The sequence below is a fragment of the Myotis daubentonii genome, chromosome 11, assembly GCF_963259705.1.
Source record: "Myotis daubentonii chromosome 11, mMyoDau2.1, whole genome shotgun sequence".
Classification (NCBI taxonomy): domain Eukaryota; kingdom Metazoa; phylum Chordata; class Mammalia; order Chiroptera; family Vespertilionidae; genus Myotis; species Myotis daubentonii.
In genome coordinates, this window is record NC_081850.1 from 77,389,536 (window position 1) to 77,416,421 (window position 26,886).

General features: G+C 56.0%; 1 protein-coding gene across 2 annotated transcripts in view; it reads left to right on the forward strand.

The window, feature by feature from the left end:
* The window catches only part of PTPA (protein phosphatase 2 phosphatase activator), a 31,206-nt gene extending 6,048 nt beyond the window's left edge, over positions 1 to 25,158 (forward strand). For both annotated transcript variants that reach the window (XM_059658274.1, XM_059658273.1), the window contains 7 exons: positions 5,079 to 5,204; positions 7,511 to 7,628; positions 9,417 to 9,516; positions 13,253 to 13,377; positions 14,298 to 14,398; positions 19,679 to 19,786; positions 23,696 to 25,158. In XM_059658274.1, coding sequence (XP_059514257.1) covers positions 5,079 to 5,204; positions 7,511 to 7,628; positions 9,417 to 9,516; positions 13,253 to 13,377; positions 14,298 to 14,398; positions 19,679 to 19,786; positions 23,696 to 23,773 — 756 coding nt within the window. In that variant the 3' untranslated portion in view covers positions 23,774 to 25,158. The remainder of the gene's footprint in view (positions 1 to 5,078; positions 5,205 to 7,510; positions 7,629 to 9,416; positions 9,517 to 13,252; positions 13,378 to 14,297; positions 14,399 to 19,678; positions 19,787 to 23,695) is intronic.
* Positions 25,159 to 26,886: the final 1,728 nt, after the last annotated feature.

The window sequence follows — 26,886 nt, forward strand, 5'->3', positions numbered from 1 at the left end:
TAACTGTAGACTTTTAGGTTGTGTCCCTAAACATTGCTGCTCTGAATACCCTTGCACCTATATATGTGGACGTTATTTCCACGTCTAGGAGTGGAAACCTTGAGTTGAAGGGCACACTGCTAGGTGGCTGCTCTTTGGCTGGGTTTCAGAGACAGGCTTATTTGCGGAGGGAGGGCGAGAGCTGTGGGGAGGCTGATACCCCTGGGAAGGTGTGGTCCTGTAGTTGTTTGCTCTGCTGGAGACCTCCAGTGGCCTTTTGGATTCCTGTCCCAGTTGGCCCAGAACCACCTTGAGCCTCTTATCTGAGACACCAGGGCCTGAGGAGCCTCTCTCAGTGTCTTGTCTGGCCCAGCTCTCTAGCTGTAGCCTGGGCCTGGCCCAGTCTCACATTGGCCCTAACTGGCTGCTGGGTGGCTGAGGTCCTCTTCTGTCGCTGGAGGGGAGCCAGTGCTGGCGATTGCCAGTCTTCTCCTGGGAGCTGGCCCACTCAGTGCTCCAGGACTTGAGGCCCAGGTGCAGAGGAGGGGAGAGCGGGCTCCTCTGAGCCTGTGGCAAGAGATGCTCTGCTCTGCTCTGCTCAGTGGGTTGGGGAATGTGGTGGGAAGGCTAGTTAAAGGGGATGTTATAATTACCCCAGCAGATCCTGAGCTGCCAAATCCCTCCCAGGTCCCTTAATTGCCTCTGAGGCTTTGATGGTAGCAGGCCACACCAACCAGGTGTTGTCTTAGCACAGGAGCTGTTCTTTTGGCAGAATTGCAGCGTGGTTAAGTGCCTGAGTTCTGGAGTCAGGCTGACCGGGTTTTCATAACCTTTCACTTCTAAGCTGAGTGACCTTGTTTCCTGTGAACCTTTGTGTCCTCATATGTAGAGTGGGAAGAGCCACAGACCTACTCATGGCCCCTGGGGAGGATCTGCTAAGATCCCACATGTAGGGTGGTTTTGTACAGTACCTGGCACGGACAAATGACATTATCATTATTAGCTACTAGAGGCTCAGTGCACAGAATTTGTGCACTGCGGGCGGGGCAGGGGGGGGTGCCTCCCTCAGCCTGGGCCTGTGCCCTCTTGCAGTTTGGGAGCCCTTGGGATGTTCAACTGACAGCTTAGCCTAAGCTAGCAGTTGGACATCCTTAGCGCTGCCGCAGAGGCGGGAGAGGCTGCTGCCACCGCTGCGGCGCTCACCATGAGCCCAGCTTCTGGCTGAGCGGAGCTCCCCCTGTGGGAGTGCACTGACCACCAGGGGGCAGCTCCTGTGTTAAGTGTCTGCCCCCTGATGGTCAGTGCACATCATGGCGACAGATCATTCCACCGTTTGGTCAGTTTGCATATTAGCCTTTTATTATATAGATTGTAAGCGTTAGCTATTTTGCATTTCTAATTCCCAGTAGTGTTGTTGCTTCAGTTCGGGCTCTTCCTGAGCTGGGGTTCATCCCAGCACCAGGGGGAGTGGGCTGCTCCCCACTCAGTGCACAGAGGTGACTAGTCTCCAGCGGGCTCCCAGATTCTGCCCACAGCTGGCAGGGTCAGCAGGAGGCACAGCTCACAGAAAGTGGCCTTGGCCCACAGATGGGAGCTGTGTTCTGCAAAGAGCTGAGGTCCGAGAAGGCCTCAGAGTATTGCTTGCCAATTCCAAATAAATAACCCAGAGGACTGGCTGTGAAAGACATGAGTTTATTAGGACTATGTGTGTACAGGGCAGCCTGTCAGTGATGTCTCTGCAACGCAGGCTTTGTCAGTACAGGGCTGTGTAGGGTACAGAAAACAAAGCAGCCTGGCCAGTAGCTCAGTGGTTAGAGAATCAGCCCACCCACCAAGGGTCTCAGGTTTGAATCCTAGTCAAGGGCATGAACCTGGTTTGCAGGTTTGATCCCCGGCCAGGGGGCATGTGCAGGAGGCAACCAATGGATGTGTGTCACATTAATATTTCTCTCTCTCTCTCTCTCTCTCTCTCTCTCTCTCTCTCTCTCTCTCTCTCTCTCTCTTTGTTTCTCTCTCTCTTCTCCTCCTCACTCTCTTTAAAAAGCATAAATGAAAACGAAGTCCTTGGATAAGGATTAACAAACAAAAACAAAGCAAACGGTGAGCTAAAAATGCCAGCTGTTTACCATCCGGCTCACATCCGGTAACCGCTTCTTTTTGGCCATTCCTTTACTGAGGAGCTGGCCAGGCTCCCAAGGCCCACAGCACACTTACAGATGGCCTCCATGATAGGCCCCAGGGCGGGAGGTGCAGTTGGAACTTGGGAAGGGGCCCATGTTCTCACGTACCACCCAGCTGTCTTCTGCTTGGTTCCGCAGGTCTCCTGATTCTTCTCACTGCTGCCTCCCACTACAGGAATGGCAATTGCAGCTGGGGCGGGCACAGTGGTCTGGGTGGCGGCTTCCAGACTGCCTATAGCAAGGAGCAAGCCAGGGGGACGTGAGCTTGTCTACGTCCGTGTTTAGGAGGCCCTCCTTCGTTTTGAGATTATGTCTGTCCTTTGGATTAGAATTTTTGATTTTTGCAAAATAAAAATGATAGATAAGTCTTATCTTTATTTATTTATTTTTTTACTGTTGTTCTGTTTGATTTTTAAAACGAGAGCAAAATAGAAAATGTCTCCAAAATTTTACTTGTCCATGAAATCCAAAAAGAAAGCATTGGATTAGGGAGAAGCGCAGCTCAATGTATTCTTTGTGTTTTCAGGTACAAGCCCACAGTTCTCTCTCCTCTAACCTTTTCCCCCAACTAGCCAAATAGTGGAGGCCTCCCACCCCCAGTTGAAAACCCGTCTGCAGAAAGAGGAGCTCGGAGCCTTTCCATTGTTCACTGGTCAGCCGGCTGCTGGGCCTGGAGCACCTTCTTAATCCTCCTCCATGTCACCAGAGATTGACATCTCTGGACGGGCTTGCGGGTGCTTCCCAGCCAGGATTATTGCAGCATCCTCCTAAGTCCCAGGTCAGGTTTGCTCTGTCCCTGTTATCAGTGTTCCTGGTGACCTGGTTCTTCACAAAGGCAGGTTCTGACAGCACTTTCTGCCACAGTTCAGCGAGGCAGACTTCTGTCACCAGGCCCCTGCTTCAGGCAGGTCTAAAGGGAGCTTTGTCCTCTACGGGTCCGTTTCTCCTCCCAGGCCTCAAGCACAGGGCGCAGGGTGATGAGGGCCGTTGTCATGTGCACAGTGACAGGAGGCACCACTTCCATGGATAGCAATGTGATTCCTGCCTGCTGGAGCTCTACAGGGGGGCATTGGCTAGCATGTATACCATTAGCTCAAGCCCGCCTCCCCACCCACCCACCTCCAAGTACATACACACCTCTTGGGAAGCGTCTCTGCATGGCAGACTTGACCATGCCTTGCCCTCATCACAACTTTTTCTGTGGGCACCACCCTGCTAGTTCCTACCAGTGCCAGGAGCTCTGGAGGCATCTCCTTAGACCAGCGGTTGCCAACCGGTGGTCCACGGACCACTGGTGGTCCGTGAGGTCCGAAAGGTTGGCGACCGCTGCCTTAGACTGTTCTGCCCAGTAGACACAGGCACGATCCTCCTTTTGGCAGGCTCCTTCCTCCCAGAGCCACCTGACTTGGAATGTCTTCTGTATCATGTTCTCCCTGCGCCTTTCATCGCCCCTCACGTGGCCCACTTCTGTCAGCCTCATCTGCAAGGAGCACTTTCTCACCGTCCTCACAGGCCTGTGTCTCGGACAGGCAGCCTCACCTAATTTCTCGTTGAGTAACACTGTGTGCTCATGTGGCCCTGGCCTGTGACACCGATTCCACTCTCAGTTCCGGCCCTCCGTGGGAAAAGCGGGGATGAGGGACGGGATCTTGAACACCTGTGGTCCTACAGGCATTACCCACGCTGCTACCTTTGACCAGCATTTTCACGGAGGATGAGCTGCCAGGTTGTTTATCTCAGGCTATCTGTGGTAGTGAACAGTTGAAAAGATCCCAAACGTTTCACAGTGAGGGATTCGGTAAATAAATTGTAGTTCACTGGCACAATGAAGTCTTAGTCACTGACTAGAGGTTATTGTAAAGTCATGTTTACATATTGATGTGGAATGAGGTTCATGAGGAAATAGCAGGCTACAAAGCCGCGTGTGCCCTGTCACCCATGTTTAGAGCTTGTGTAATCATACACCATCACCTTGTGCCTGCACTGCAGCAGGCATCCTTCATGGGGTGTTATTTAGTTCTCATGACAGCCTCGAGAGGTATCTATCAGCATGCCCACTTTAAGATGAAGAAATAGGCACAGAGCGTTCAAGTCACTGGCTCAAGGTCTGTGGCAACTAAATGGTGTTTTTGAATCGGTCCACTTGCCTTCAAGATTGTCACCATGATAAGCAATAGAAAACACTGGAAAAATATGAAGAGTATGTTAAAAAGTAAATAATGCTTATTTCTGGGTGTTAGGATTACTGGTCATTTTTGTTTTCTTCCTTTTACATTTCTGTTTTCTGTGGTGAGGAGGTGTTATGTACTAAATAGAAGACCACACTGATTCTAGTGAAAAAGGTCAGGTTTGCCCAGCTGGCGTGCCTCAGTGGTTGAGCATTGACCTATGAACCAGGAGGTCATGGTTCAATTCCTAGTCAGGGCATATGCACAGGTTGCTGGCTCGATCCCCAGTGTGTGGGGCATGTGGGGGGCAGCTGATCAATGATTCTCTCATTGATGTATGTCTCCCCCTCTCTCTCTCTCTCTCTCTCTCACTCTCTCTCTCTCTCTCTCTCTCTCTCTCTCTCCCCCTCCCTCTCCCTCTCCCTTCCTCTCTGAAATCAATACAAATATATTTAAAAAACAAAAAAGAAGGTCAGGGCTGCAGTTCGTGCTTGTCCAACAGCTCCTCGAGGCTAGTGAGAGAACCAGCTGCTGAAGCCAACCTTGTCCCTTCAGCCTGGTGCTGGTCCCTTTCTGGAAAGCCCACTGTGCTCCCCTGGCCTCTCTTTCATACTCAGTGTGTTTGGAAGGGGCACAGCAAGGAGGATGCCAGGTAGCACTATGTCTTGGGGTCATTGTTCAGCAACAGTGGGGACTTCCCTCTGGCTCTAGCTTGGTCATTGTGTCCTGCTCCTCTATTTTGCCTCCACAGGCCATTGAGAAACTGGTCGCTCTTCTCAACACTCTGGACAGGTGGATTGATGAGACTCCACCAATGGACCAGCCCTCTCGATTTGGGAACAAGGCCTTCAGGACCTGGTATGCCAGACTTGACCAGGTGAGGCTGTCACAGACAGGCTGGGGGCTGGGCTGGAGGGAGCTTTCAGGCATATCAGAATCACTGGGAGTTTGTTAAGATGGCAATTCCATTTACCAAAAGGACAGATGCATTTAGCCACCCTCTGGGAATGACCATGTGGATACCATGTTCTCTGCACAGGGCTGTTTAGTAGGCAATTGATCGAAACACCCTAGGTGTCCGTCTGAGGGGATCAGTTAAATAAACTAGTACCTCCGCCTCTGGAGCACTGTGCAGCTGTAAGGAGGAATAAGGAGTCCCACTAGGGAACTGAGGGAAGGGACTCTGCCGTCTACTGTCAGGTTGAAGAGCAGCCAGGCCTATGATGCATATGGCAAGCTGCCTTTTGGTTAGAAAGAGGGAGAAATAAAAAGTATGTTTGCATTGCCCAGTTTGCATAGGGAAACATCACTGGAAGGATACACAAAAGGCAAATAAAGCTGTGGTTTCTTTTGGGGGGCAGGGGAGAGGGGGGTGGTGGGGACAAGGGTGGAGTGGGACTTCTCAGTTCATCCCTTTTATCACCTGTTTATTTTTTAATCATATGAAGGTGATTCCTGTTCAAAGCAAACAAACAAACAAAATGCAGGATTGCAACCCTGTCCTCAGAAAAGCAGTCTGTCAGTCCAGATGGGGTCTGAGAATCCAGATTTTCACCGTGTCTCCAGGAGATTCTCAGGCCAGGTGTCCACACACTGACCGTGTGGAGCTTGGGTTCTCATTTCTCTGGCCTGGGGTCTTCACGTGGAGCAGAGGGGGCTCCAAGGACCCAGCAAAATGCTTTCCTTCCCTAAGAGTAGCTCAGATGCCTCTGGATTCTAAGATGGCACATGGGCTTGAGTTGTTGTTTTTTAAAGATTTTTATAGAGTTACTAGAGGCCTGGTGCACAAAATTCGTGCACAAGTACAGTCCCTAGGCCTGGCCGGTGAGCAAATTGTGAGCATCTAGCATGGAAGGGCAGGTCCGAGCTGACCTCTTGGCCCTGGGCAGCACCTGGGCCCCTGGGCCCTGCATGCCCCCTTCCGCCTGAGCCATTGGGCCCCTGCCCGGCTCCCTCAGCACTTGGGAGCCGGGCGGTGGCCCCGCCCCCCACCACTGCCACTGATTGCCATTTTCAGGGCGTTTGGCGGGGTGACTGGGCCCCGCCTGGCTCCCTCAGTGCCTGGGACCCAGGCAGTGGCCCTACCCCCCACCGCCGCTGCTGGTCACTGTCTGCTGAGCAGTGGGTGGGATGATCGGGCCCCACTCGCAACCACCTTGGCCTGGTGCTGCCCGCTCACCTGCTCCACCATCCTGCCACGGTCCCGCTCTCATTGGGGCCCGTCAGGGCTGGCACTGCCGCCCGCTGCCAGCGCCACGTCACAGATGCCCACCATGTTCCATGCCGCCCCCTGGTGGTCAGCGCACTTCATAGCGAGTGGTCGAACTCCCGGTTGAAGGGACAATTTGCATATTAGGCTTTTATTATATAGGATAACTTAAAGCTGACATATTATAGCTGTACAGCTTAATGTATTTTTGCCCTTACTATATTTTTACCCTTAATGTATATTTACCCTTAATGTATATTTACCCTTGCACCCACCACCCATATTAAGCTATAGAACATTCCAGCACTTAAGCAGGACCCTCGTGCCCCTCCTAGTTGATATCTCTCCAGCTCTTTTGATTTCTATTCCATAGGTAGATTTTGACATTTTTTGAACTTCATATAAATGTCTGGCTTATTTTACCCAATGGTATGTCTGTATGATTCATCCATATTGTTGTGTATAGCAGCAGATCTTTTTCATTGCTGCATAGTATTCCATTGTTTGAACATAGCACAATTTATCCATTCTGTTGTTGATGGACATTTCGATTGTGGGCTGTTTTCATGTTTTGGCTACTGTACAAGTCTGCTGTGAACATCCTCGCATACACCCTTTGATGGGCATATGGCACTCACTCCCTGGCTGGGAGTATGAAGAAAGACAACATCTATGGGATGTTGATGAGTTGCCAGATGGGAAAGTTTCATGTCTTATTTTCAGATCCCTGCTGTCTTGCCCCCAGGACCCTGTCACCTGGAGGAAGAGTCAGCAAATGAACAGCCACTCCAGAGTAGTCTTTGTTTTGTAAGAATAAATGCTCTCCCTTCTTTTCCTTCTGTGGCCCGTTCAGAGTAGGGGCCAGGCCGCCTGGCATAGCAGCCGGGGTCCTAGCCGGATGCTGCCCCTGGACGCTTGCCTACCAGGATGCTGCATAATCTGCTGCCACCACTTTGTGTCTCTTGTGTTATCAGGAAGCAGAAAACTTGGTGGCCACAGTGGTCCCCACCCATCTGGCAGCTGCTGTGCCTGAGGTGGCCGTTTACCTAAAGGAGTCAGTGGGGAACTCCACGCGCATCGACTATGGCACAGGTACCTGCCTGCCCCGGCACTTACTTGGCTAAACTGCGTCCTTTCTGGGCTGTTTCCTCTCTGCTTTCGGGTTGTCTCTGGGGACCCCTGAGCAAGCAGCCTGACAGGGCTAGCTGGGGTACAGCACTGCGGGGTGCAAGGAGGCTTGGTGCTGTTCCTGCAGCTCTGGCTCCAACCACCAGGGGGAGCTGATGCCACATGCCTGCTGCCATATGAGCTGAGCTGATTCCTGTTCTTGGTAAAAATGGTCTCTCTGAGCTCATTGTCATCACCAAAGTGATTTACTGAGCACTTACTATAGCTCAAGGCAATTGTTCACAGAAGCCTTGAGAAATGAGAGCGCTCAGTAGCCCCTGGCAGCACTGTGGCCACCTCCTCCCTATGCCCCTGCTCCTCCACATCCCCTGTGTTCTTGAGTTCTCAAGGAGACGGAGCAGGTGGACACCTTAATGGGGGAGCGTTTTCCAGGTCAGGGGGTGGCTGAGAGGGATCCTTGCTTTGGTAGGCCCGCCTTTCCTTTCCCTTCCACCCCAAAGCAGGCAAGTGCGAGTGCTGCTGTTCTCCGGCCTTCCCCTTGCCTGGCTACAGAGGTAGGCCTGCAGGGGGCCCCCTTGGACCTGGGTCCTGGGCAAGCTTTGTGTCTGCTTCCCCTGTTGCTAGGGAACGGGTTTATCAAGTTTTGGTTCTTTGACTAATAGGGAAAGACCTGGAGGGGAGAGGGGCCAGGTCAGCAGGGGGTGGGGTTTTCTTCCCTTCTCAGTTGCTCTCAGATGTGCAAGAGTGATGGTTACCCCTGAATGATGATGGCTTGGATTCTGGCTGGTCACGATCAGAAACTGCAGGTGAAAGTAACAGTTCACAAGTTTTTTACGTCCCTGGAGGGACCTTCATTCTGGAGGAGGAGGACAGGAAGTCACGGAAATACTCTCTTCCCCTCCCTCCAATTACGTTTTCTGTGACTGAACCGTGGGTTCAGTCCAAAGGCCAGTCGGTGTTTTCTGTGTTGCCGACCATTCCTATGCGGCATGATGGGAGGAAGCAGGTGCCTTTAGACCATATGGGGCCCTGCTTAGAATGGGACCTGCTTGGAAGCCCTCAGTGGCTCCCATTGCTCTGGGGATGAAGTCTGAGCTTTGACTCCGGCTTGGAGCCTCTCTGATCTCAGCCTCATCTTGTTACGCTTTCTCCCTTGCTCTCTGCTTCAGCCATACTGGCCTCCCGAGGGTTCTTCCAGCATACCACATTTTTTTCTGGCCTCATGGCTTTGGATGTGCTGTTTCTTCTGACTGGAATGCTCTCTTTGCTTTCTCACCCCCATGCCTTGCCAGTTCTTATTCATCTTTCAGATTAAATATTATTTTCTTAGGGAACCCTTTGGCCCTTATGTCAGGGTCCCCCTGTGACAGTGTTCACCTTCTCCTCCTTCAGAGCCAGAATATAGAAGTGATTGTGTATTTAATGTCTGTCATAAACTGTCACACAAGGGCAGGGACGGCCCTCAGAGTAGGTGTTCAAGAATTAGTGAGTGAGTTAAATTTACAAAATTAAACATAAATGCCTGTTTAAGAAGCAATAGTCTGGGCCTGTTAGGAGTAGAATTATAGCTCTGGTGGTTCAGAGGGCCTAGGTCTTGCTGGGCAAGAAAGAGAACCTATCATCTCCATGTTGACCTCCCTCCTTGGAGGGGCAGTTTCAGTGATTGGGACACGGGTGAGACCAAGAATAGTCGCGTTCCTTTTTTTTTTTTTTTTTGAAGACTGTCAACCTCGGCTGTTTTTACTCCCTCAGGACACGAAGCAGCCTTTGCTGCTTTCCTCTGCTGTCTCTGCAAGATTGGGGTGCTCCGGGTAGACGACCAAATAGCTATTGTCTTTAAGGTGTTCAATCGGTGAGTGAGACACGGGCAGGAGGGGTAACTGCTGTGGGGGAACAGGTGGCCTCTTTCCTCGTCGCTGTCAGGCTGGGGACGGCGCTAGAGGGCTCTCCGAGCGCCTGCGGGTTCTCTTGTCCTGCCCTAAGCAGCTGGGGCTGCAGATGGGCTGTCCAGGTCTCCTCCGAGCAGGTTCAAATCCGAGTGAAAACAAGTGATGGAAATGCTATGTCAGGATTGCTGACGCTTCCGCGGTGTCCACCAGGTGGAGGCAGGCTGAGTGCTTTACATACGACTCAGTGACGTGGTTTGTCTGCGTGTATCTGTGATGGCAGGCTGAGTGACGTGGTTTGTCTAGTGTATCTGTGATGCAGGCTGAGTGACGTGGTTTGTCTAGTGTATCTGTGATGCAGGCTGAGTGACGTGGTTTGTCTGCGTGTATCTGTGATGCAGGCTGAGTGACGTGGTTTGTCTGCGTGTATCTGTGATGGCAGGCTGAGTGACGTGGTTTGTCTGCGTGTATCTGTGATGGCAGGCTGAGTGACGTGGTTTGTCTGCGTGTATCTGTGATGCAGGCTGAGTGACGTGGTTTGTCTGCGTGTATCTGTGATGGCAGGCTGAGTGACGTGGTTTGTCTGCGTGTATCTGTGATGCAGGCTGAGTGACGTGGTTTGTCTGCGTGTATCTGTGATGGCAGGCTGAGTGACGTGGTTTGTCTAGTGTATCTGTGATGGCAGGCTGAGTGACGTGGTTTGTCTGCGTGTATCTGTGATGCAGGCTGAGTGACGTGGTTTGTCTGCGTGTATCTGTGATGGCAGGCTGAGTGACGTTTGTCTGCGTGTATCTGTGATGGCAGGCTGAGTGACGTGGTTTGTCTGCGTGTATCTGTGATGCAGGCTGAGTGACGTGGTTTGTCTGCGTGTATCTGTGATGGCAGGCTGAGTGACGTGGTTTGTCTGCGTGTATCTGTGATGCAGGCTGAGTGACGTGGTTTGTCTGCGTGTATCTGTGATGGCAGGCTGAGTGACGTGGTTTGTCTGCGTGTATCTGTGATGGCAGGCTGAGTGACGTGGTTTGTCTGCGTGTATCTGTGATGCAGGCTGAGTGACGTGGTTTGTCTGCATGTATCTGTGATGGCAGGCTGAGTGACGTGGTTTGTCTGCGTGTATCTGTGATGCAGGCTGAGTGACGTGGTTTGTCTGCGTGTATCTGTGATGGCAGGCTGAGTGACGTGGTTTGTCTAGTGTATCTGTGATGGCAGGCTGAGTGACGTGGTTTGTCTGCGTGTATCTGTGATGCAGGCTGAGTGACGTGGTTTGTCTGCGTGTATCTGTGATGGCAGGCTGAGTGACGTTTGTCTGCGTGTATCTGTGATGGCAGGCTGAGTGACGTGGTTTGTCTGCGTGTATCTGTGATGCAGGCTGAGTGACGTGGTTTGTCTGCGTGTATCTGTGATGGCAGGCTGAGTGACGTGGTTTGTCTGCGTGTATCTGTGATGCAGGCTGAGTGACGTGGTTTGTCTAGTGTATCTGTGATGCAGGCTGAGTGACGTGGTTTGTCTAGTGTATCTGTGATGGCAGGCTGAGTGACGTGGTTTGTCTGCGTGTATCTGTGATGCAGGCTGAGTGACGTGGTTTGTCTAGTGTATCTGTGATGCAGGCTGAGTGACGTGGTTTGTCTAGTGTATCTGTGATGGCAGGCTGAGTGACGTGGTTTGTCTGCGTGTATCTGTGATGCAGGCTGAGTGATGTGGTTTGTCTGCGTGTATCTGTGATGGCAGGCTGAGTGACGTGGTTTGTCTAGTGTATCTGTGATGGCAGGCTGAGTGACGTGGTTTGTCTGCGTGTATCTGTGATGCAGGCTGAGTGACGTGGTTTGTCTGCGTGTATCTGTGATGGCTGGCTGAGTGACGTTTGTCTGCGTGTATCTGTGATGGCAGGCTGAGTGACGTGGTTTGTCTACTTGTATCTGTGATGGCAGGCTGAGTGACGTGGTTTGTCTATGTGTATCTGTGATGCAGGCTGAGTGACATGGTTTGTCTGCGTGTATCTGTGATGGCAGGCTGAGTGACGTGGTTTGTCTGCGTGTATCTGTGATGGCAGGCTGAGTGACGTGGTTTGTCTGCGTGTATCTGTGATGCAGGCTGAGTGACGTGGTTTGTCTGCGTGTATCTGTGATGGCAGGCTGAGTGACGTGGTTTGTCTGCGTGTATCTGTGATGCAGGCTGAGTGACGTGGTTTGTCTGCGTGTATCTGTGATGGCAGGCTGAGTGACGTGGTTTGTCTGCGTGTATCTGTGATGCAGGCTGAGTGACGTGGTTTGTCTGCGTGTATCTGTGATGGCAGGCTGAGTGACGTTTGTCTGCGTGTATCTGTGATGCAGGCTGAGTGACGTGGTTTGTCTGCGTGTATCTGTGATGGCAGGCTGAGTGACGTGGTTTGTCTAGTGTATCTGTGATGCAGGCTGAGTGACGTGGTTTGTCTGCGTGTATCTGTGATGGCAGGCTGAGTGACGTGGTTTGTCTGCGTGTATCTGTGATGGCAGGCTGAGTGACGTGGTTTGTCTACTTGTATCTGTGATGGCAGGCTGAGTGCCGTGGTTTGTCTAGTGTATCTGTGATGGTCGCCCAATGACGGAATCACTTAATGGCACATTTCTCAGAACGTGTCCCAGTCGTTCAGCAGCACATGACTAATTCTCACAGTAACCCTAGGACAGTGATGGCGAACCTATGACACGCGTGTCAGAGGTGACACACGAACTCATTTTTTTGGTTGATTTTTCTTTATTAAATGGCATTTAAATATATAAAATAAATATCAAAAATATAAGTCTTTGTTTTACTATGGTTGCAAATAATCAAAAAATTTCTATATGTGACACGGCACCAGAGTTAAGGTAGGGTTTTTCAAAATGCTGACACGCCGAGCTCAGAAGGTTCGCCATCACTGGCCTAGGACGTGGCAACTGTCAATCCACTGTATAGGTGAGGACACAGGCAGAGAAGCCGGCCTTTCCCTGCGGTCACACAGCCAGGTGAGCCCGGGCATCAGGCTCTGACCTGTGCCCTCACCACGCAGACCACTGCCCGGGAGCGCAGGTGTGTTTCCGTCATTAGAGCGTTGACAGTGTCCATTCAGGGCCCTGCTGCAGCAATGCCGGGATGCAGGAGCTCCAAGGAGGTTTGGGCGCAGCCCCTGACAGCGGTGGCCACCGAGGTTAGAGAAGCGGAGGCTCCTGCCGGGGCCTTCACAGTATCGGGAGTCGGTGGTGCTGACTCCCTTTTTTTTTTTTTTTTTTTTTAATATATTTTATTGATTTTTTACAGAGAAGAAGGGAGAGGGTTAGAGAGTTAGAAACATCGATGAGAGAGATCGATCAGCTGCCTCCTGCATACCCCCTACTGGGGATGTGCCCGCAACCAAGGTACATGCCCTTGACCGGAATCGAACCCGGGACCCCTCAGTCCGCAAGCCGGCGCTCTATCCACAGAGCCAAACCGTTCGGCTGACTCCCTTTTTTAGGAGGTGTTTTGCCCCTTTCATGGGCCAGAGGAAGGCTGCGTTGGGAGAAGACAGTAAAGCTGCATTGTTTTGGGGGTATCAGCTGATAACTTGTGCAAGACTTCACTGAAATAGAGACCAGTTGTACTCTTAGGTGCTTATCTCTGCCTCCTTGAGTTCCCAGAGGCAGAAGAGTTGAGACTGTCCTTTTACTTTTCTGCCTTCCCTCTCTTCCCCACCCCCCTGTGCAGGTACCTTGAGGTGATGCGGAAACTCCAGAAAACATACAGGATGGAGCCAGCCGGCAGCCAGGGAGTGTGGGGCCTGGATGACTTCCAGTTTCTGCCCTTCATCTGGGGCAGCTCACAGCTGATAGGTACTGAGGGGCCAGGCACCCCTCCGCACACCTCCCCGCCAGAGCGCACTCTGTGTCCCTCCTCCGTCCCTCCCGCCTTCTCCTGCCCAGAGAGTGACCCCTGGTAAAACACACATTAGACTGGCTATCGCTGCCGCCCTGCTGCACGCCGGCGTGGCCGGCTGCGGAGGCGGAGGCAGAGTTCCACCGAGATAATGGAATGTGACACGGGCCGGAGCAGCGGCCCTTGCCTGGCGCATAATGGACTGGTGTGAAATGCGCCCCACTCCTGGCAGCAGCTGTGGGGTTTTATGTTGAAAATCAGGGGCTCTTTGACTCAGTGACCAATGTCATCCGCTGTCGTCATTGAGCCACCTGCAAGGGGCCCATCAGGGAGCTGCCACCAGGTGCTGGGCAGTGGGCCGCTTGCTGTGGGCCTGCTCTGGTGGACCCCCGCTTTCCCCTGGGCCAGCAGAAGTGGGTGAGTGTGCAGTGATAACTCTGTCTCGGTGTAGGTTGAACTGCCTGTGACTATCAGTAAATGGCCATGTGTTGGGCACTGCTCTGTGCCAGGCCCTGTCTGAGTGCTCAGGTGGGTTATCTCCCCAGGCCGCTCAGAGCCTGGGAACCGTTAGCGGACCCTGCGCAGGCACCGCCGAGCGCTTTCTGTGATTGTCAGGCGGCACTCAGCAGCCCTACAGGGAGGTGCTGTGCTTGTCCCCATCGCACAGAGGGGAGAACTGAGTCACACGGTTAGAGGGCAGCAGAGCCTCAGCTTGTTCCACTGGACATACACACGCACCAGGCCATTTACTGCTCCTGTGAGGTCCAGTGTCCAGGGCACACAGGCAGGACTGTGGCCCTGGGGTGGGTGTGGACCGTGTGGGCCAAGGTGGCATGAGCACCTGGTTCTGAACCCCGGGGCTCTTTGCTGTCCCCAGATCACCCGTATCTGGAGCCCAGGCACTTTGTCGATGAGAAGGCCGTGAATGAGAACCACAAGGACTACATGTTCCTGGAGTGTATCCTGTTCATCACCGAGGTGAGGGGAAGGGGTGAGGGAGAAGCCCACGGCAGCCTCCGGGCTGAAATAAACAGAGTTGGTGGCTTTGGACAGGGGAGCCAGAACTGCTGCTCAAAGATGGCAGGGCTGGCCCGGGAAGGCTGGTCATTGGAAAGGAAGCCCCACTAGGCCTCTCTGAAAAGCTGTCAGCTTCTGACCGTCCAGGATCTCCCCTAAGTCGGCCGCCTGGGGTTTCTGCATGAGTCGAGAGACTGACTCGCTCACGAGCAGACTCAGGGGCTGAGCAGCAGGTTTGAAGGGGAGGGGTGTCGGCATCTTGCAGGCGGGGCCCAAGGGTCTGTAGAGCTGCGTGTGAGTGGCTGTGGGATGAAGCCATTGCAGGAGTTGGAGAGATGCTGGAGTGGACGGCAGGACAGATTCCTCCGAAGGGACGCGTCTGTCAGGGCCGGAGGACGGGCAGGTGCAGGGCCACGGGTGAAAACCAGCAGGCCTGGGCCTCCCGCAGTGCAGCCTTGGACTGCTCCCTCAAGATCGCGTTGGGAGCTTGTTAAAACGCACATCCCTTGCCTTGGCTGGTTTGCTCAATGGTTAGAACGTTGGCCCTCGGACCGAGGGGTCTCCGGTTGGATTCTCAGTCAAGAGCACATACCTTCATTGCAGGTTCAATCCCCAGCGAGAGGCAACCAATCAATGTGACTCGTTCTCTGTCCCCCCCTCCTCCCCCTCCCATCCACTCTGTCTAAAAAAACCCAAAAAAACAAAAAGAGAATGGAAAAAATACACTTCTCAGGTGAGGATTTTTTTTTTTAAATATATTTTATTGATTTTTTACAGAGAGGAAGGGAGAGAGATAGAGAGTTAGAAACATCGATGAGAGAGAAACATCCATCAGCTGCCTCCTGCACATCTCCCACTGGGGGTGTGCCCGCAACCCAGGTACATGCCCTTGACCGGAACCGAACCCAGGACCTTTCAGTCCGCAGGCCGACGCTCCATCCACTGAGCCAAACCGGCTTCGGCCTCAGGCGAGGATTTTAAGAAAAGCACATTCCTGGGCCCCACCCCAGCTTTCAGAATCAGAGTCTTGGAGGACAGAGCCAGAAGTCTGTATTAAACACACTTTCAGGTGACTGCACATGCAAGTCAGGAACCCATTGCTCTCAGGGCCTCTGCCAGGAGGGCCTGCCATTTCCTGCCGGTACTGCCCTCCCCCCGCTTCCACAGGGGCTGGCTCGCTGGCTGGAGAAGGTCTGTGTCCGCTCTCTTTCCTGATGCTCACATGCAGGCCTGCTGGCCCCGGGGTTGTCCCTGGCCCACCTGTGGACCCCTACCTGTGGGGCTGCTGACTTGGCTGCCCATTCTGAGCGCCCTGAAGAGGGGGAGAAGCCTGGTTAAGCAGCTGGGGCTCCAGGCTCCTCCTGGTCAGCATTCAGCTCAGGCTTCTGCCCAACTCCAGAGGCCAGAGGGGAATGACACGTTTTTCCAAGTCAGCAGATGGGCCCGGACTGACGGCTGGGCGGCCCCACGTCATCTCAGAGATCTGCTGCCTTCAGCAGTGTAGCCGCCCAAGGTCTGCAGGACTGCGGGCAGCCTGGCTCACTGCTGCGAGGGCCAGTCACGTGCTGCTCCCTCCAGAGTGGAATGCAAGGGTCGGCAGAGCCTGGGGGGCCCCAGGAGGAGCTGGAGGAGCAGGATGGGGGGAAGGGGTGCACGTGTTATGCTGGCTTGGCGCACGTGGGGTAAGAAGCTAAACCAGTGGTTGCCAACCGGTCCGAAAGGTTGGCGACCGCTGGTTTAAGGAAACGTTTGGAGCAGCGGTCACCAACTGGTGGTCTGTGAGGTCCGAGAGGTTGGCGACCACTGGGCGCAACTGTTTTTGGCTCCCCATGGTGGTGGGCCAATCCCTTGGTCCCTGTCAATACCTAACAAGGAAGAAGGTGAGGCCGAGCTTCAGGGAATGTGGGAATTGACTCCAGGTCAAACTTCGTGTTTTTGTTTGTTTGGTTGGTTATGCTGGTAGAAAAACTCAAAGTTTGGGACCCAGTTCCTCTGCTGGAGAAAAATCCTACAGTGGCCACTAGGTGGTGCTAAAGGCATGTCAAGCTTGGAGTTGGTTTTAACATTTAACGGGGAGAGGCCTGAACTGGGAGGGGGACTTCTCGGGGTTCCACACCCTCTCTGCACAGCCTGTTTTCACGTTGGGTCTGGGTGCTCGGGTGCGGTAGTAAACATTGGATGCTCGCCGGGTGTGCCCAGGGCTGAGGTGACCAGTGAGGGCCCATTTCACCCACCTGGCTTGGCTGCTGATGGCAGCATCTACGCTACCCCCACCCCTACCCCTGCCACCTCAGACCAGCATTTAGTAGCCCCTGAAGGACGAGTGAGTGACCTGGCCTGGCACACCCTGACACAGGGAGGCCCGAGGCCTGACACTGGCACGCGGGGACCAGGAGGCCGGTGTGCGGCTCTGTGTGCTTTGTCCGGAAGGGGCAGCGTCCCTCGGTGGGGCTGGTGCCGTTGGAGATGAAACAAAACAAGTAGATGGACCCGGGCCTCTCCTCCGGCTGCTCTCTCCCTGCCCTGCTAGCCCTGGGCATCCCGCCTGGCAGAGCTGCTGTGGCCTCGGAAATGCCGCCCGGCGCCTTTAAGAGCAGGGCAGGCAGGAAAGAATTTCAGTTTCAATCTGGCTTCTAAATTTGGAGTTTTGGGAAGGGAGGGATCAGATTTCAGCTGGAAGGGAAGGAGCTGACAGGAAGGCGCTGTGCAGAGCCTCCCCCACCCCGCCCCATCCCCCCTCGGTTACTGACAGAGGAACCATTTACAAAAGGCCGATTCTCCTGGGAGTGGAGAGGCAGGAACGCAGCGTCTGTGAGTAATTTCCTGCTCAATATGGCTGCTCTGACTCACACGATTCCCCTGGGGTCACTGCGGGCCTGCAGCCGGCTTGCTTGTTCTCGCTCTCTCTCTTCTCCCTTTGTGGCTAGAAGGAGCTAGTTTTTTTTGTCTTCTTGCCCCATTCCTTCCCCCTCATCTGTTTTCCTTTCCCAGAGTTGCAAGTCTCCTTTTGAAGGACTTAGGGAGACCTTGGGAGGCAGCTCTGGCTTTTTCCTGGGGGCGTCAGGGCCACTGGGGCTCTGGAGCTCGGCCCCCCGGCTCTGCAGCAGGCCAGGCCAGAGACCTGGGGGCCCTTGCCCATGCCCTTAGGGTGAGGCTGGCCCCGGAGGCAGAGCCTGAGCCCCTTGCTGAGCAGGCCCCTGCAGCTGCGGTGGGAAGAAACCCCAGGGTAGCAGCAGGGCCCTCCTGATGGTGTGCTCCTGGCACCCTGACCAGAGTGAAAGTGGTCCCCCTTCTGTATCCCTGAGCTCAGGTCCTGGAAGTTTGCAAGAGAGGCCTGGAGCCCAGCCCGGTCCCCAAGGGCAGAGAGCCTGCGGCGGGGGCGGGGCCAAGGGGAGGGTGAAGGCTGAGGTGGAGCCTGCTTGAGTGGGACAGTTGGAACCAAGATCCCTGAAGGCCAGGCTCCTGCAGGCTGGGGCCTCTGGCTACCCCCCTCAGAGAGAGGAGGGGGAAGATTCTGGGTGAAGGGACTGGCCCAGGAGAAGCCCTGTGGGCACCAGGGTGGATTTTGGCTCTCTAATGCAGCGGTTCTCAACCTGTGGGTCGCGACCCCTTTGAGGGTCGAACGACCCTTTCACAGGGTTCGCCTAAGACCATCGGAAAACACATATATAATTACATATTGTTTTTGTGATTAATCACTATGCTTTAATTATGTTCAATTTGTAACAATGAAAATACATCCTGCATATCAGATATTTACATGACGATTCATCACAGTAGCAAAATTACAGTTATGAAGTAGCAACGAAAATAATGTTATGGTTGGGGGTCACCACAACATGAGGAACTGTGTTAAAGGGCCACGGCATCAGGAAGGTTGAGAACCACTGGTCCAATGCCTTGGGCTGCGGCCTCACTGCTGGAGGAAGGAGCCTGTTGTACTGAATTTGGGGGGTGAGACAGGCTTTTGGGGGATTTGGGTCAGGAGAGAGAGATGACAGTTTTGTAAGAGTTGCCCTTACTAAGGAAGTGGAAAGGCCTGTGGGGTCACCTGGCAGAGGCCACAGCCAAGGGTAGGGCTGGGGCGGTGATGTGCTCTTGGGTCTTTATTCTGTGATGCCCAATATGCAGAGAGAGCTTGGACCCCTCCTTCCTCCCCAGAATAGCTCTCCCTCAGCCCCACCTCCACACACAGCCTCTTCTGGAATCTTCCACACTCTCGGGGTCCAAGTCGACGCTTCCTTGCCAGCTTAGCCTCTTTGCTTTTTAAACTCTTTCTTCTGAAGCCCTGTTCCCCCAGCATCCATGCTGCTTATCTGCCAAGGGGGGTGCAGTGCTGAGGGGACTGAACTGCTTGCTTGTTAAATGCCAACGTGCTGGCCTCGTGCTGAGGGGCACACTCGAGCACACACTTCCCAGTTCCAGCGCTGTGGTGTCTGATGCCCCGAGAACTCCATGACCATGCTGCTTGATGCGGTTTCTTCCTTCCCAGAGGCCAGCTTTCTGGCCGGAGGAGGGACCGGAATGGAGCTGTCCTGCGCCTCCTGCCTGTCCCTTGCTGGTGTGGTTGCCCTCCCTTTCATACTTCCTGGCCGGGTCAGGCCGGTTTTCTGAACAGACCTTCCTCCTGACTCTGCAGCAGGTGCCCTCACTCCACCTCTGCAGTCGGTGCCTGGGTTTGGTCTTACCCAGCTTGGCCCTCCTCCAAACCCACCCCTCCCTGGGCTCTTCTGGCTCTGCCAGTGGCAGGCACAGGCCAGGTGCCCAGTGCAGAGCCCACCCTGTGTGGGGGGCTGGGCTGGGGAAGTGGGGGTCCCGGCTGCTGCTGCTGTTTATCTAAGTGGGAGTGGGTCCCCATTCTGTCGGAGGCACCCTGAGGCCCTGGGGAGTTTGGGGGGAGATTTTATTTTTCTGAGGCTGCTGGGTTTGGTGGGTGGTGGGAATCAGACTCCTCCCTTTTTGTGGCTGTGGAAGAGAGAGGTTGACTAGGGATTATGTTTCCCAGTGGGTCTTGCAGGCCAAGAGGGGCCCTGTCTCTGTCAGTTAGTGTGCCTGTATGTGTGTGTGCCCCACAGGCAGTTGCTGTGGCCTGATGCCCATGTGTGCGTGTGCATGTGTGTGTGAGTGCATGCATCTGTGCATCTGTGTGCACCTGTGTATGCGTGCTTGACCTTGCCATAGGGGAGCAGGGCATGGGCTCCCAGGTGGCCCACCTTTCCAGCTGTGGACTCTCTTTTCCAGATGAAGACGGGCCCCTTTGCCGAGCACTCCAACCAGTTGTGGAACATCAGCGCTGTCCCCACCTGGTCCAAAGTGAACCAGGGTCTCATCCGCATGTATAAGGCCGAGGTGAGTGGGGGCTGGCTGGGGCCCTTGGTCCTGGGGCTGCTGTTCCCCCACCCCCACTCCACTGTTGGGCTCTGAGTTTTGGGCCAGCCCTTCTGACACTTGAGGCCTCAGAATCTCCATCTGTGGGATGGGCTTTGAGAAAAGCACTGGACTGAGGCCCAGGCCCTGCTGCCGGGGGGTGTGCTGGAGGGAAGATCTCCATTCCCACGGGTCAGAGGCCAGGGCCCTCGTAGCTGTCACCATGGGACACAGACGGAGACAAGCTTGGAAAAGGGTGTTATTCTTTGGAGGCGTCTTCCACGTGGTGCTTCTCTCACTCTGGTCTCTGGTCTCTGGAGAGGTGGACCTGGCATTTTTAAAAAATATGTTTTTATTGATTTCAGAGAGCAATGGAGAGGGAGAGAGAAACATCGATGATGAGAGAATCATTGATCCGCTGCCTCCCGCACGCCCCACACCCAGGGATCGAGCCCACAACCCGGGCATGTGCCCTGCCCGGGAATTGAACTGTAACCTCCTGGTTCATAGGTCAACGCTCAACCACTGAGCCACGCTGGCCGGGCCGGAGCTGGCATTTTTAATGACCACTTGAGGTGGTCCTCCCCCACCCCCAGTCAGAGTTGCCAGAGCTTCCCCCGCTGTGGAGGGGGGGTAGGGCAGTTGCTGGGCTCCTGAGGGTGTCCCCTGCCTTCTTTCCTTGTCCTTCTTGGCACCCTTCTCCCAGCCAAGGAGGTGGCTTTTCTCTTGCAAGTAGGGAGGAGACATTTTATTCCACCCTGTCCTTCCCACCAGCTCCTTCCACATCTTGGGCAGAGCAATCTGAGCTGCTTGACCTTGGCCTGGGAAGGGCCTGGATGTGAGGTCCCTCACCTAGAGCAGTTGGTCCCCAAAGTCCCCTCCTTTTGCCTTAGAGGGGGGTCTGAGTATTGTCTGTGGTGCCCCTCTTGACCCTTGGCCCTCAGGCTGCCTCCGGCGGAGCGGGTTCTGTCTCTGGGCCACGGCATGCACCCGGCACTTGTCAGCGGGTTTAGGGTTTGGTAGTACAGAGGCTTTCAGTTGGCCTGGCCCTCTGCATGGCCCTGAAGGGGTTAATGGCACTGGAACTGACCGGTCTGGCCCTCTCTTTCCTTTCCGCCCCTCCCCCTCCTGTCCTTTTCCTCTGGACTTCACATCCTGTGTTTAGGTTCCAGCCCACATACCTCTCTAATCTGAGTGGAGCCTTAGCTGGGGCTCCACAGGCCCCTTCCCGACAGCCACCGGCCCTCTGTGCTCGGACTCTGCCTGGAGAGCACCGCCCTCTGGGGGTGCTGTTGTTTCTGACTGCCCCCCCCCCAAGTCTCTCAGTGGGTGCTGATGGGGAACTCTATCACCCTGATGAGCCCTCACCCCTGCAGGCGGCTGTGTGCGGTGTGGGAGGAGCATATGGGAGGAGCGCAGGGCCCTCGCACCCCACCCCCACTCCTGGGCCGTGCCTATCACAGGCAGGACTCTGGTGCCTTTCCTGTTTGGGTTCTTAAGATGCTGTCCTGCAGGCTCTTAGTTGAGTCACTAAACTTACCCTGACCTGAGCCCTCAAGGGCAGGACAGGAGACCCGCCACCCTTCTGCACCTGCCCTTCCAGAGGCCAGTGAACTCTGGTTGACAGAGGATGAGGGAGGAGCAAACTCAGATCCAAAAGGTGATAGTGTCGTGAGGACGGACAGTCCTGTGTGGCAGTTGTCAGTATTTCTATGGATGTTGAACACACGGAGGACAGGGACCAAAACTACCTGCAGCTCAGGACCAGATGGCGGGAGCACGAGCAGAAAACACGGGAAATCCCAGCTCCGGGCGCACGCAGGCACAGTGTGAGCTTGCAGCCTTGCCAGGCACAGGGTGGCGGCCAGACTTCTTTGTGGGAACTCAGCGACCTGAGGAACACCGCGTCTGTGATGGTTTGCACCGTAGCAGGTGGCCCTTGGTCTTTGGTCCCTGGGTGTCTGTGGGGTCCCAGGCGCCCTGCCCGGAGAGCCAAGGGAAGGACTTGCTTTTCCAGACCAGTTCAGTCTGCGGGGAAGCCCGGCGCTGTCAGAGGCCCCGAGCTGGGCGCTTCAGGATTTGCAAGCGCTGCCTGCACTGCACGCTGCCTGTCCCGGCCTTCCTGAACCGGAGAGCCCAGGGTCCTCGGGTGGCGGGCGGGTCCCTCCTGTGCGGGCTCTTCCTTCAGAGGGGCCTGGCCAGGGCCCAGAGAGCCTCTTCTCGAGTCACCGGGCCCAGAAGGGCCTGCAGGGGTGCGCCTCCAGCTGGGACAGGCTGGTGTGGCTGGGCCGCCCTGGAGTTCCCTTTCACTGTCACCCTGGAGCAGCCCCTCTCCTCAGCCCAGCCCCTCCCTTTGCTGGGGCCTGGGGCCTGGGGAAGCTGGTCCAGGGCCCTGAGGGTAGAGAGCAGAGAACTCTGCTCCACCCCCTCCCCAAGCCGACTGCCTTTGCCAGAAGAAGCAGGTTGACCTTTGACCCTTTTTCAAATTCCAGGGCCCTGCTCCCCCCTTTTACAAACTCCCACCACTTCCTCCATGACATAAGCACAATGGCAGCTGACTTTGCCTCTGGCCTAGATCTGCTGCTGCTCCTCCCCCAAGGGACCACCCCCAGCTGCTCCCCACTTTCTCTGCCCCGGGCCCTGGAGCCTGGATGTAGCCTGGAGTCGTGCTCCAGCACTGAGCTTCCACGTCCTTCCACGTCCACTGCACAAAAAGATTCCCTCTTCCTGCTCACCTCCTGGCCTCCCTGCAGGACTGTGGACCCCCCCCCCCCCCACACACACACACAGCAGCCGCTGAGAGGAGGGAACTGGGCGGCCATGCCAGGCCTCTGTCCCTCCAAACCAGCTGGAAGTTGCGACCACAGCCACAGAATGGAGCTCACCCCCTCTAAGGCCGTAAATTTTGTTCCACCCCAGCCAGGAAGTGCCCAACATTCTGGTTGTTTCTGTGCGAGGAGGCAGAGCCTCAGATGCCTGGAGCCGCTGCCTTGAGAACCGGCTTGTGACCAGGGCCTGTGTGCAGGGAGCTGGGGGCTGGGGCCCTGGGCACCCCCCCCTTCCTGGCCCTGTGGTGCTGAAGCATTGCTGTTCCAGCCAGAGGCAGAGGGGTGCTGGCCTGGGGTCTGCCTGCGGACGAGGCCAGCTTCTGGGGGCGCTTGTACATTCACTCTCTCCGTCTCCTCTCCTCTCCTCTCCTCTGCAGCGCTCTGGGCTGAGGCCTTGGTGGGCTGGGTGGGGGAGTAGGGCCATCCATCCCCTTGCCCAGGCCCTTGTTCTCTACCCCCACAGGCTCCTGGGAGTTGCCCTGGAGGGGGCTGTCAGCTGGTTCTTATTGTCTCTCTCTGAAGTGCCAAGATGCCTTTTTCAGCCCAAAGAACTGAAAATTAGAAAAAATGGGCCTCGGACTGTTCTCAGGCTTGGGTTCCAGTGTCCCCACACCTTTGTCCCAGGCTGGGACCTGGGCTAAGGGGTCCCCTAAAGAGCTGGATGGAGGGTTCTTTTTGCCTCTGGGGCCAAATCCTCCCTGAGGCCAAGCAATGTCCCTTGGCTGCCTCTCTTCTCTGCTTTTGCTTTGGGGGTTGGGCTGCCTTCTCTCTCTCTCTCTCTCTCTCTCTCTCTCTCTCTCTCTCCCCCTCTTTCCTGCCCCCCACTCTCCCATTCAGCCTCATTCTCATTTGGTGGGTCTGATAGTCTTGGAGTGGGTGGGTCCTCAGTGGGTCCTGGGTGGGAGGGGTGGTCAGGAACAGGGCTGCTCTGAGGCTGGGCCACCTCCTGAGCCCCATGGACACCTTTGGACTGACGGGCTTGACCCTCTGGAGTTGTCCAGGTCCCTTGGAGACCTGAGCCGTGCAGCCCTCACCGCTCTGCTCTCTGCCTCCTTCCACACAGTGCCTGGAGAAGTTCCCCGTGATCCAGCACTTCAAGTTCGGGAGCCTGCTGCCCATCCACCCCGTCTCACTGTGCTAGGAGGGGCTGAGCAGCCAGAGCCGCAGCCGCAGTTCGCAGTTCCGGTGTCTGCGCCTCCGCCCCCAGCTATGGTCCCCTCCCGCCCCCTCCCTCTGTTCTTTCTGTTTGATGAGAGGCTGTCTGTTGGGGTGGATAGTGGGTGCGGGTCGAGGAGGGCTCAGGGCATAAGGCTGAAATACTCAAGTTGGGAGAAGTGACCAAAGTGTGGCCAGTTTCCTGACTCCGCCAGGTGGCTGGTCCCTGGGCCGTGCCCACCCCTAGCCTGCCTTTCCTCTGTCCAGTCCTGTTTTGAGATCCAGGCTGTTCTGGGCCACTGCCCCCAGGGAGGGAGGGATTTCGCTGATTTTGTTGCTCTCTTGGGGTTGGAGCAGTTGCCCCCCACAGGTGGGTCCATTTCCCAAGCCGCATTGGGTGGTGGGTGTTCTGAGGGCTGGAGGCCGAGGCTGGTGGCAGTCTTGGCTGGAGTGGGGCAGGGAGAGTCATTGGCTGTTCTTGCCAGTAACCCTTCCAGCTCCTCAGGCTGCCCTGGACCTTTGAGTACCTGTGTTCAGTGCCTCATCCTGGCTTTTCTGTTCTCTGGCCTTGGCTTTGCTGGGTTTTCTGCCATGGCCAAGCCTGTCCTCCCCGAGAATAGCCTCTGGAAGCTGCCCTTTGGGTGGGGCTGGGCTCCTGGTGAGGCCTCCACTCAGCTTTCTCTGGGGGATGGCGCGGGGGGCGGGGGTGGCAGGGACTGAGGAGGGGCTCTGGGCCAGCTGTGGTTGGGGAGAACCTGGATTCCTCTCCGTGCATTCTCACCACCACTTCTGTTCCCTCCTCGCCCGGCTGCTTTTCCAGGGCTCTTGGCCTTGCTTCCCTGCCCTGTGGACGGCGGGTGCGTGGCTGCGGGAGGCTGTGAAAGCCTGCTCCCTTTCCTCCCCCGCCCCGGACGCCCTGCTCAGGATGAGGGAGCGATGGCCCCCAAGCCCAGGCTTTGGCTCTGAGGATGGGCAGGCCCACCCACAGGGTGAGGGGGTCCCGGTAGCAGCATGTCGGTTTTGGGGGTTCCTGGGCTGCTCCTGGGACTGACTCTTGCAGACCCGCCCCTGCCCAAGCCCGGGCTGCCCTTCCGCATTCGCCACTCCTCATGTCTGGGCCCACATGCCCGTTGGGAATGGGGAGCACACGAGAAGCACAATCCAGGGTTTGACCCTGGGATCCGGGTCAATGGCCTGGCGGAGGCTGGGACAGGAGTCACTGGAGCCACAGAAACAATTCCCTGAGGAGAGGCGCCATCAGTGTCCGCCTCCCTCCCAGGTCCAGACCACGCCTTCCTGTGCCCCCACAGGCCCCTCAGCCCCTTGGCGCCTTCATTGCTGTTCGGATTAAAGCCTCTGTTTTGCACCCGTCATCTGTGTCTTTTTTAAAAAAATAATGTTTTTATTGATTTTAGAGAGAGAGAGAGAGAGACATCCATCTGCTGCCTCCCCAGAACTCGGATCCAGCCCACAAACCTGGGCATGTGTCCTGACTTGGAATCGAACTGGCAACCTTTCGGTACATGGATGACACTCAACCAACGGAGCCACCGCAGCCAGAGCCACCTGTGTCTTTCATGTCACATGTTCTGTCTTCCCCCCATCAAGTCCCCTTCCCTTGGGCCCTGGAGTCCAGGGCTCGAGCTGTTTCACCGGGGTGTGGGGTGAGACTTTCCTGGGCAGTGAGGGGGTGCCCGCTGGCATGGGAGCGGAGACCTGGGTTCAAATCCTGAGTGTCTGCACCCCAGCTCTAAGGTCTCAGGTAAATTACTGAATCTCTCCGAGCCTCAGCTTCCTCATCTGTAAGCGGGGACAGTCCCAGGGCAGCTGCCGGGATGAAGGAAGGATGTGAAGTCCTCAGCCCGGGCCTGGCACATAAGTGCCCAGTGCTCACTGTGGCTCTAATTGGAGAAGCGGCCCCAATCTGGCCTGGGAGCCTTGGGGCCGGACTTGGCTAGAAATGGGCCCCTGCAGTTTTTAGGGGTGCCCTCTCCCTCTGCACCCCTGTGTCTCATCATGGTGAGCGGGGGTCGGCTGCTGTGCCGGAGACTCCTAGGACTTCTTCCACACGCCTGCCCTGGGCTTCTGTCTCCAGCGAGGCTTCTCAGGAGACAAGAGCCGGAGTCTTCTCCTGGCCTCGAGGTCTCGCCAAACCGGGGAGCCGCCCTCCTGGAGCCCAGCTCTGGAGTCAGGCCGCGCTCGGTAGTGAGGAGACCCTGATCTGAAAAATGGGCAGAGTGATACCTAGAGCACAGGCGGTGAGATTCGCTCCTACAACAGCTGCCCGCATCCCCCTCGTTCCAGTGTGGATGCGGCAGCGGGGCCTGTGCCAGATGCCGGGAGTGGTGCGCGAGGAAGGACTGGCGGCAGTTAGGGCGGCGAGGGGGTGACCTGTGTCACAGGGTCACAGGGGTCGGGGCAGGCACCTCAGAGGACATGAGAGCTGAGACCTGAGGAGGAGCCAGGGGCGGGGGCGAGGATGGGAGGGAGTGGGCACCAGGCATGGGTGGCTCCCGGAAGCACAGGGCCCCGTCCAAGTCCAGAAGCAGGAAAAAGGGCTGCGCAGTCGGCTGCAGAGCTGAGCTCGGGTGGACACCTGCTTCCCCTGGAGGAGTTTTGCTGTAAAGGAGCAGGGACCAGCCTGGGGGAGGGTGGGGGCGCGAGGTCAGGAGCGCGGAAGGGAGGGTGCTCGGGCGGTTTGCACACGGGTTCTGTGCGGGGCCACCCGGGAGCAGGAGAGCTGTGTGCAGGCCGGAGGGAGGGGCCTGACCAGGTGCCCGGCTGCCTGTCCGGGTGCGGGCACCTCGGTGGGTGGCGCCTTGTGCTGGGTTTACTTCAGAGAAACTGTGGCCAAGCCCTGGGTGCCCGGGCCGAGTGGGGCAGGGGCAGGAGGCGACGGGGGAGGAGGCGTGGACAGTAGGGCCAGCGGGACACCGAGGACATTGGCCAGGCTTCAGGGTGGGAAGCCTGCCAAGGAGCTGGGAGCGGGGCAGGGGGAGAGTGGCACCTCCTGCCCACACCGGCTTGGCCTGTGCGGCTGCCCTCATCCTCGGAGGGGCGTGGGCCTGGAGCTGGGCCAGAAGCGTGGGCTTCTCACCA